At 49.2% G+C, this 10934-nt stretch overlaps 1 protein-coding gene across 5 annotated transcripts in view; it reads right to left on the bottom strand.

Annotated features, from left to right (window-relative positions):
- Positions 1–407: 407 nt before the first annotated feature.
- The window catches only part of Slc12a3 (solute carrier family 12 member 3), a 35826-nt gene continuing 25299 nt past the window's right edge, over positions 408–10934 (bottom strand). For all 5 annotated transcript variants that reach the window (XM_031336980.1, XM_031336982.1, XM_031336977.1 and 2 more), the window contains 4 exons: positions 9998–10084; positions 9234–9369; positions 7881–7948; positions 408–793 (listed from right to left, as the gene is read on the bottom strand). In XM_031336980.1, coding sequence (XP_031192840.1) covers positions 652–793; positions 7881–7948; positions 9234–9369; positions 9998–10084 — 433 coding nt within the window. In that variant the 3' untranslated portion in view covers positions 408–651. The remainder of the gene's footprint in view (positions 794–7880; positions 7949–9233; positions 9370–9997; positions 10085–10934) is intronic.

Below are 10934 nucleotides of genomic sequence, written 5' to 3'. Positions count from 1 at the left end.
AGAAGCAGAACAGAAAATACTGGAGGGTACCCTCTAGAGTGAGAACCATTTTGTGATGCTTCCCTGCTATTGTTCTGTGTGTTCCAAGTCTCTGGGAAAACCATAGAAATTTGTAATCAAAGAACCTAGAGGACCCTGGTCTAAATAACAAGAACACACAGGAGCCATCACTGAAAAGCAATGGGAGTTAGGGCTGAAGAAATGTGTGTTGCTGTGCAGCTCAGAGGACACTGTGGTCATCAGCACTCTGCATGCATCCTCAGGATGGGCTCCTGCTGTCCTGTCCAGGGGGTAAGACAGCTTTGGGGGTGGTTACAGGGATGATCCTGAGAGAGACTGCCAAGCTGCACAACCAGTGCTGGGACACAATCTGTATGCAAATCAAAGACTGAATCAATGACTGATACTTTGGTCATCAAGACAAAAGCTTTTTAAAAAGAGAGAGAATCTTCCAGAGACTTTTCCATGAAGCTTCAAGGTCCAGAAAGTGTGTCTGATGGGACTCAGCCAGCTTGGAAACACCATCTTCTGCAGAGGCACAGGCAGATGTGATGACAGAGCAGAACCTGAAGCCTCTTCTCCAGCCGGAGAGGGTGAGTTCTGACTCCACCCTAAGCCCTCAGCTTTGGGCAGGAACCGCCACACCAGGCATCACTGGCAGTAAAAGGTGAGCACGTTCTCCTGGTTGCCTCGGATAAGGAGGACGGGAGGTCTGAGGTCCTGAGACAGGGTCTCCAGCCAGGCCATGTACAGTGAACTGGGGCACTTCCCCTTCCTTCCTATGGGCAAGGTACTGTAGGAGGAAGAGCAGCAGCAGAGGAATTACCCAGGGCTTTCCCACACAGCCCGGCACAGAGCTTGTCTTCTCAACAGTACTTCAGCTTCCTGCTTGCTCATCATTCCTTTCCACTCACCTTAAGACTTCCCTGCTGTCTTTCACAGCTCTTCAAAGACTATCTTCAGTCACAAAGTATTTCTAAGCAGACCTATGGCCTGAACATTCCCTTATGACCCAGTCCCCTGAAACCCTTCTATGGTAGTTTGCATAGGTTTGTCCCCTATAGACACACGTGTCTGTCTGAATGCTTGGCCCATGGTGAGTGACACATGTAGAAAGTGTGGCCTAACTGGAGTTAGGTATGGCCTTGTTGGAGGAAGTGTGTCACTGTGGAGGCAGGGCTTTGAGGTCTCCTATGCTCAAGCTCCGCCCAGTGACACAGTCCCCTTCTGTTGCCTTCAGATCAAGATGTAGAACTCTTGGCTCCTTCTCCAGCCCCATGTTTGCCTGTATGCTGCCATGCTTCCCACCATGATGATAATGGACTAGAACCTCTGAAACTGTAGGGCCAGGCCCAGTTAAACATTTTCCTTTGTAAGAGTTGCCTGGTCCTGGTGTCTCTTCACAGTGGTGAAACACTAACTAAGTCATCTTCCAACCTCACTTAGCCCTAATAATGTAATTCCTGAATAGCCATGGTGGTAAACTGCTCCTGTCTTGAGACCTTTGGACTTGAGAAACCACCATGCCCAACTCTGGGTGGCTCCCTTGAATCATCCAGGCTTGAGGGCATGAAGCTGCTTGAGAGCAGCTCCTCTGATTGGCCACGCCTTTCCATCCAAGCCCCAGTTGACTATACTCATAGCCCTCCACAATCTTAAAGGCATCTTTAGTTATGTTTATGTGCCGTCTGTCTCCCCCATTGGAATATGTGCTCAGGCACCTGCAGGCTGAGTTTTGTCTGGCCCTTCCCTCTGTGCATCAATACACTCTCAGACAAACAGGCTCAAAGCAGGCTTGCTGAGTGGGTGAGGCCACTAGCACCATGCCAGGCTTGCCTTTCCAGCCACACACCTTCCCAAAGCCACAGTGTGATATGCTCCTGTGAAGTGGCTGCATGCCCTTGTCCCACTGCCCCGTGAAGGACAGCAGGGAAGATTCCAGCATGGTTTCTCTAGGGCGTTTGTCCCAGTTGCAAACACCATGCAAGTAACAGGATATCTTAGAATGCTGTTCAGTCATGTCTGCCTGTTTAGATAAGAGAGTGACTTTTCTACCATCTTAAGAATTCTAAAGATACATTGGGACCATGGGTTCAGCTTCTGGGAAATACAGCATCCCATGGAACCAGCTATGGTGTGTGAATTTGGGATACCAGTGCTTACACGGCACTGTAAGGGATTGTACCCTGGCCAATCTCTCCATCTGAGCTCTAATACAGACCAGCAGTGGACAAGGCCCAACTGAACTCTGGCCAGCTGAACTTGGCTAGCTGGAGCCGCCATCCAGGCAGATGTGAACTAGGGTTCAGAGTTCAGAAACTGACCTCGCAGACATTGCCTGAGTGCTGGCATGGCAATGTCCTCAACTTGGTGGCTTTGGCAAAGTGCCTGACTGGCACTGAGCCTCAGAGTTCTTTAAATATAGAGTACTCACAGAGGTACTGCCCTTGTTGGCTGTCGGTGGACACACACAGGGTGTAGATGGATCTTGAACCAGGTTCCTAGATCTTTCTACCTGATGCATCCACTTGCTACAACCTCACCATACCTGTGACCACTAACTGAAACGCAGGGTCAGAACATTCGCTGGACAACCACTGCCCTATTTTAAGAAAGTAAAATCCCAAAGAGCAGGGAAGGTGGGTGGGAACAAAGATGTCTATGTCACTAAGCAACTGTCATCTTCACCTGAAAGTAGTTAGTGATCGTCCCTGGAAATGACATAGGAGAGGATAAAGGCCGAGTTTAGGACTCTGCCATCTGGGAAATGCTACAATATTTTGGGGAACTGACTTCACCAACTTTAAAGGTCACAGGGCACAGGTGCCTGCCTGCTCAGCGCCAGAAAACACCCACAGTTCCTGCAGCAAGCTTCTGCATGAAGCTTCCTCCCTGGGCGGAGCCTGTGGCCCTGTCCCAGTGACAGCACCTTTAACTCGCTCTAGCCAATGACATGCTTACTCTTGCCAACAGGACGTGCTCTCCCTAAACCACTGGTCTTTAGAACAAAGCTGGGGACAATACAAGTTCTGTTCAAAAGTGCTAGGCAAAGTTGGATGAATGCTAGATTCAGAAGTTAAGTCCCTGAAGGAACCAATCCAGGCTGAGGGCCAATCCACTCCCCATCTGGAAGGCCCTGAGTAGAGGACCCAACTCCTATGACAGTGTCCTTGTCTCAAGGAACACAGTTTAATTATGATCCTTAAAGCAGGCCCATGCTTACCGCATCTTCCTCAGCACAGGCCCCGGTGGTAAGGATGCCTTAATGAATTACTCTATGGCAATGTGGAGAAAATCGTTACTGAGAAAAGGAGTGCCTGGTCCCCACAGGAACAGGCAGGCTCGTAACCTGCTCAGAGGCTTGGGGTGGGGTTAGTTACTGCGCAGTGCCAGCTCAACACCTGTGCAGGTGCAGCTGCGCTCACACTTGGGTGGAGGTGTGGGGGTTGGGTCATCAGATAAGCCACTGAGTAGGCGACAGAGCCAGGTTCTGCCCCAAGCTGGGTCCAGTGAGGATTGTTCCTTGTGGGTTGTCCTTAGAATGTCTGGGGACAGGAGTCTTGAGCCCCTCCCAGCCCCCTTCTGGAAAAGACCAGAATTTGCATGTTCAAGGTTTCCAAGTCTGATGAGGCTGATCTTGACTACATCCTGAGAAATCTGGGTTAGTCTCCAACTTGGAGGGTTGGGACATACACAGCTGCTCTGTGGAGTTGGCCTAAGAGCTGGGGCCCTGTTGGGTGACAACTGGCTAGGGTGGGGTGTGTTCAGGTGTCACCTCCTGGGTGACCAGACACACCATCGTTGCTCTCAGCTAATCCCACAAGACTAGTTGATGGGCTTTTGACTTTTCCTGAAGTTTTGGGGAAAAGAAGAAAGTGGGATGAGAGATGCCATTCAGGTAAAATCTCCTCATGTCCCCGCCCCCACTCCTCCTTCTCACCCATCCAGATTCATTTTATAGCAAGTGAACTTGGATTGCAGTGTGATGAAAGAGAACCTTGAACCTGCTTCACTGGTCATTATGGAAATCAAGGCTAGAGAGACATGGTATTCCTTACCAAGGCCACACAGTGAGTTAACGGCAGGTCATAATTGCAAGTGTGTGTTTCTCTGAAGAGAGACTGCACTATGGAAGCTGCAGCTTGTCCCATCCATGCTCCCTGGACAGTTCACATCTCAGAGTCCCCAGATAGATGTCTGGGAGCCACCTCACTGTCTTGACTCAGGCCACATCCTGGGCCCAACCTAGCTTTAAGAACATTCTCTGAGAGGTGTTGATGGGACACACCCCTTCCCTCAGCACTCTCTCAGTAGGAAAACATGACCTCCTGCATGCAGGCCCTGGGAGGCGTTCAAGAATGGGTGTCATGGAACCGCAGAAGGGCCCTACCTCAGAGGTCCACATCTGGCTTAACGCCTTGGTAACACAGTCTTGACTTTTTCAGTGCTGTAAGAGAGAGCATCCCAAGGCAGAATTCAACTTCCTGCACCCTTTGGCTGCCAAGAGCTGAGTCCAGGGAGTCAGCCCTGGAGAAAAGGCATGTAGGTTCCCGCGTCCTCTGGGGTACCCCGGGGAAGGATTGGAAACTGCTTCAGCTCAGATCTCTGTGCTTTGATGCTAACTGGTCTGAGATCCTGACCACTACTCTACGAGAACACCACAAATCACTAAGGGTCCTGTATGTCTTTCTGTCCTTGGGCACAAGAGCAAAGTCAGTAAGCCATTTGCTGTGGTCTGAATATGCTCGGTCAGCTAAAATTCAGCCTGTTGAAATGCTTCCCTCTGGGTTAGAGGGTTTAGGATTTAGGATCTGGGGCTTTGGAGGGTAATAAGGTCAAGAGCTTAGCATCCTCTGTATAAAATGTCTCTGGAGAGTTCCTCCCATGTGAGGACACAATGACAAGGGGTCTCCTAATGACATGTGACTCTCGTCTATGACTAGAAGGCTGGCTTTACCAGATACCAAATTTGCAACATTTTGATATTAGACCTTGAATCCTCCAGAACTATGAGGAAAAAGCACCTGTTGTTTATAAAGACCCAGTATGTAGTATTCTGTTATAGTTCTGAGTGGACTAAGACGTGATATCTGAAACTTGGTCGACTGAGTACTGTTCAAGACACACACACACACACACACACACACACACACACACACACCGTCCCCACAGTCTAGCCTGGGACATACCCAGCAGGTTCCTCATAACTCTACCCTTTAGCTGCTGACCAAACACTGTCGGTAGAAGTAAAGCACCATTACCTTCCACACAGAGTTGCTGGCTGGTGCCATATGAACCCCCATGAGTCTGCAGACAAGACTGACGGGCCAGACACGGCTGCCATCAGGGCTCTGACGGTGGTGTGCTTATCACAGGCTTCAGACCTCATCTGTCACTCTCCTGTTCATCTGCTGGAAGGCCTTGGGCATGTTTAGTCTTTACCCATTTGCCATGCTGATCTTCTCAAATGGACACTTAAACTGCCTGACACAAACAATGCTGGTCCCCCCATGGAAAGGGGGTACTCTTGGCTGTGTGAGATGGAAACCCCATTTCCTCATGCCACCCTCAAGGGGCTCCTTGATAGCATTCTCTTCTTGTGACTTTAATGTCAGGTATGGCCTATGGAGACTAGGAGGCAACCAGGTTGGGAATGGACTATTCTTGAGTCTTGTGCATTCTAAACCCAGTATGGTGCTAAGTTTGAGGCCTCTCTACAGAAAAATAAACTAACAAAACCAAACAGCGTTGGCCACACATTTACTGCTTGTCCTGGTTACGTTTTGGTCAACTTGACACAAAATGGAGTCAATTTTTGTTTGTTTGTTTGCATTTTTTTCAAGACAGGGTTTCTCTGTATAGTCCAAACTGTCCTAGAACTCACTCTGTAGACCAGGCTGGCCTTGAACTCAGAGATCTGTCTGCCTCTGCCTCCCAAGTGCTAGAATTAAAGGTATGAATCATTGCCCAGCTAGAAAGTTAGTTTTTAAGAGGACCACAATTGAGATATGTCCTCATCATATTGGCCTGTGGGCAAGCTTATGGAGCATTTCATTGATTACTAATTGATGTGGGAGGGCCAAGGCTATGTGGGCAATGCTCATCCCTGGGCTGGTAGTCCTGGGTGCTATAAGAAAGCAGAGTGAGCAAGCCATGAAGAGAAAGCCAATAAATGGCATTCCTCCATGGCCTCTACATCAGCTCCAGGTTCCTGATTTGAGTTCCTTTTCTGACTTCCCCGGATGATAGACAACAACCTGTAAGTTGAAATCAACTTTTTCCTCCCTATCTTGCTTTTGGTCATAGTGCTTATTATAGCAATAGAAATCCTACTGTATTGTTTGTATTAGCAGATAGATATAGACTTTCTTTCTAGAGCAGATAACACTTTGCAGGTCTACCAAGGATGTTTAGTATTGAGACTTTGTTTTATTTTTGTTTTTTTGTTTGTTTATTTGTTTTCATTTTGTTTTATTATTTTGTTTTTTGTTTTGCTACGCCAAATACTGGTTGCTCCCAGAGACTGCTTATAGACCCAGGTGCCTCTATGTGACTTTGCAACAGCCCTTCACATGTTATCCCTGATAAGTGAATAAAGATGCTGACAGCCATTAGCTGGGGTTTAGGGTTTCTGGGCTTGGGGTAGGGGAGACCATGAGGAGAGAGAGGAAGTTGAGAAAAGGAGAAGATGCCATGGGGTAAGAATCTTAAAAATCATGTCCAAGAGGGCTGGCCAGTTGGAGTTAGGAGCAGCCCAGAAAGACCATCGTAAGTGGTAAGTCAGGGTTATCGATAGGAAAGCAGATTCTAATAACACGGAGGGTAGATATCTGCTTTAGTGCTGACAAAGGCTTGTTATAAATTAAAGGCATCGTGTGTCTTTTATCTGGGAATTGAATAATTAAGGCAAGGTTGAAGCCCCTGATTGAGACTAAATATTGTCTATAAAAGTTTAGATTCATGCACACTAAAAAGGAGGATTGCTAAAACCACAGTGACATTTCATCTGCCCATGACCATCTTATCATCAGTAAGTTTGCCTCTGGCCTTCCTCCCTGCCTCAGGGTTTTAAGAAAAAGACCCTCTGAGGTCTATTATCAGAACATGCCCTGTAAAGAAGGCTACTTCTTGATATGTTCGTTGTTGCTGTCTGCCAAAGAGGCGGAGATGGAAGGAGTCCTGTTTTGAGTCCCATCTAGGGATTCATAGCAAGCTCCAGATATTAGGGCTAGGGCCTTAAGTTCTCATTTGGTAGAAGTCCTACAAGTGTGATAGCCTGCCTGAGCAGACAGAGAGAGCGCTTGGCCCCCAGCAAGCATGAGAAATGTCTTAACCAAATCTGCTTGTTATCCTAAGCTACAAATGTGGAGGTCTTGGCTAGCCATATTCTTGTTCCTAGCCCTAGAGAGATTAAAGCCCCATAGAGACCCCTCCTTGCCACTGCTCCTGTCTACTTGCCGTGCCCTGGTCAACACTGGAGGACAACATGGACTGGGTGTCATTCTAGGGAACAGTGTGGCCCGAGCAGCCTCCATTCTTCTTGTCTAGGCTCAGCACTGAAATCATTAGGGGATGGCAAATAGCCAATGAGAGTTGGACAATGTCCAAGCTAGGAGACACACGGGCTTCTGGGACGAGCTGCCTCCGTCTGCCAAGCCTGTTTGGCAGGAAAAGAAGTAAACAAAGAAGGAAGATCAACAATGCCTGGGTCACATGCTCAGGCTAGGCCCATAAGGCAGACAGTGGACTGCATTGGACTGCATCGGGCTGGCCATGTTCTTTGAGAATCCACCAGGATGAGTCTGCAGCATTCTGGGCCCCTTTGAACAGCTCCCATCATCCATCCCTAAAGGCCACTCCTCCCGCTGCCCATGACTTACAGGATGATCAGAGCAGCATCCCGAGAGTAATCCAGGAGAATCTCATTCAGTCTCACCTGCCGGAGGGACTGGGGCCAGGGAAAGCCAAGGTCATCCCTACTTTCCTAACAGCACCCCACCCCACCCCCAGTTTAACTGGATACAGAACTACTCCCCTAAATAATTCCTGACTCCCCACCCCCAGGAATAAAGGGACACCCATGGGAATTAGGTGCCAAATGCACTTTCCCTTTGCTTGGTTTTGTTTGTTTTGGTTTTTTGGGTTTGGTTGGTTGTCTTTTCCTTGTCTGACTTTATTGACATGACCAGCGTGATAATGGGAAGAAAGCTCTTTACTGGGCTGAACCTTCAGGCCCAGAACTTCTTGGCAGAAAGTCTGGGCAAGGTACAGTGCCTCCCTGAGCTTCAGTGTGTACCTCTGCAAAATGGGTATGATAATGTCCTCCCCGGGGGATGTGGAAGAATTCAAATGAGCTAACTCACAGCTCAGTGCCAGGCAAAGGGCCTGGCACATGGAAGGCCCTCGGTATAAAGGACTCGGGGGCTCAGCCTCCCCAGCGGCAGAACTTGCAGAGGGCTGTCTTTTGTCACCCTGCTTATTTAGAACTTTCTAAAGAGCCAGCTGGTGCCAGGCTAGGAAAACATCCAAAGTCCCAGGGTGTGTGGGGCTAGCTGGGAGACACACCTTAGTCTAGGCTACCCCCTAGTCCCTCAGAAATGAGGTCAACTCCCCGGACCTGAGAGTGGATAGATACTGTTGAGAAAGGAATCCGAGGAAAGCGGTTTAACCCAGTCTGGGACTCTCACTGTCTTGCTGTGGACATCCTGGATGCCCAGTTCTTTGCTGTGGGGGCTGTCCTGTGCCTTGTAGGACATTTAGCAGTGGTCCCAGTCTCTGTGTAATACATAACAGCTGTAGCACACATTCCTTGATGTGACCTCCAAAAATATCTCTAGACCATTGACAAATGTCCCTACTGGAGGAAGGTGGCAAGTGGCCCCCAGTTCAGGACCACTGAGAGGAAAACTGAGATCTACCCCTGGGTGCCTGGCCAGCTCTGCCATTTTATTTACTCCGACTAAAAATATCACTGCAGACAATGTCAAAAGAGCCTCGTGCCTGCTGTAAATCCAGCTCTGGAAAACCACCATTAACGGCCAGAACCACTTACACTGTAAGAGGGTCAGTCTCCCAGCACCCCCAGGACAGCATGAGGCTCTGCCCTCTCATGTGGCCCAAGAACATCTCAGACATTGCAAGTAGGGTGGGGCCAAGTGGAGATTCCAGAAGCCCAGGGATGGGGACACATGCTGGGACCCCAAGCCCTGGCCAGCCCATTCCCTCTCTTGCACCTTAATTCTATTCTTGTTAATCTCCTCATCTGAGATCTTCCAGGGGCAGTCCCTCCTCATCTCAGCGACAGTGGCCTCGTCCTTGAAGCCATCATTGAGGCGGAAGGGTGCAATCATGTCCTCAAACCGCTTGGTGCTGGAAAGGAAATACAGTGAGACTGGGTGACAGGGCCCTGTTTCTAGGGGAGCCAGGGACTTGGAGGAAGCTCAAGGGACACCTAGGGTCACCACACACAAGGACATACTCCTCAGACTGAACCCATCCAACGTTGCCATTTGCACTGAACGGCTCACATGTGGCATCAGCCCTTAACAGCTGTGACATTTAGCAAAAGTCCATGACCTGTCCACTGACTTGGACCCTCCCCTCCCAACCCCACTCAGCAAGTTGCATCAAGTACTGTTGCCCCTATGTCAGCAAGACAGACTGGACCCCATCCTCACTGAACTCCTGACCATCCTGGTGATAGCAAGCACATAAACACAGAGGTGGGTGTTTTAGGAGGATAAGCCCCGAATCCTGTAACAGAGAATAGGTGGGAGAGGCCTCTCTGCTAGCTGAAGGAAGTGTATCCTTCTGAAGCCAACTGTGTACCTAAGGCAGAAGGTGATAGGTGGAGAAACAGCTGTATGTGCAAAGGTCCTGATGCCCACATGAAAAGCAGCACAGGAGCCAATGGGGCTGGAAGAATGAAGCAGCAAGCAGAGGGATCTACAGGGCTGATGCCAGCCCTTCTGTCTGGAACTCCCAACAGAGAACTCACTGCTCGGCTTGGGGCTTCTGGTTGATGTCGGGAAGGACGTGAACTTCATGGAATCCCAGTCTGAACTTGCTCAACAGAGAAATGATCCTGGAAGACAGATGTAGAAATTTTGTTTAAAGTATCCACTTATTTTGATGTTCATGAAGTTGAGTATGTAGAAATGAACAGACCAGAAGGGACTGGCAGAGGAGGCAAGGTGGCTAGACAGTGAGAAAGTATGGTGGGGCAGGTAAGAGAAGCAAGCGACATGGAAAAATATTTGACCAAAATCTCCCAAGTATCTACTGGCTGACTCTGAACCAGTGTCAGCTGGCCAGGGTGGAACCTGGGATGTTGCTATGCTTGGGACCACACTTTGGGAGGTGAAGGTCGAAGGGAGGAGAAGATGAAGAGAGAACCTGAAGAGAGGTGGTGGAAACAAAGATAACACCACACACAAGCTAAGGAGAAAGCCAGGAGCTGCGAAATTAGACAGCACAGACTCGGCATCTGATGGAGAAGTCCACTGTGGAGGGCACAATCAAGGAGGACTTCACAGAGGAAGCAGCCATCTGGCGGGTGGGCTGGTACGTGCTGGAGAAGATTGCTCTAGGCCCAAGGAACTGGGGTAGGCCAATATCCACACTGAAATCACCCGAGATACTTGCGGAGCACACCGATGGGACTCCAGCCCAGTGCTGGGCCAGAAACCCTGGCAAAGCACGGTCTGGGTGATACCTCCAGGATGTGATGTGCCCACCAAGCCAACTAATTAAAGGAGGAAGCCAGTGAGCAAAGGTAGGGGATGAAGCAGCTGAAATGCCATGGAGCATGCTGGGAAGAGCCTAAAGGCCCAGGCTGGGGCCTCCACAGACAGCTCCTGCTGACTCTTAAACTTAGGGGTGGGACTTAAATTTTTTTCCAAGATTAATTTTTTTGTTTGGTTTTTTTTTTTTTT

Source organism: Mastomys coucha, unplaced genomic scaffold, assembly GCF_008632895.1.
Source record: "Mastomys coucha isolate ucsf_1 unplaced genomic scaffold, UCSF_Mcou_1 pScaffold22, whole genome shotgun sequence".
Taxonomy (NCBI): Eukaryota; Metazoa; Chordata; class Mammalia; order Rodentia; family Muridae; genus Mastomys; species Mastomys coucha.
The sequence above is the reverse complement of the archived record's forward strand: the minus strand, read 5'-3'. Positions and strand labels throughout refer to the sequence as shown.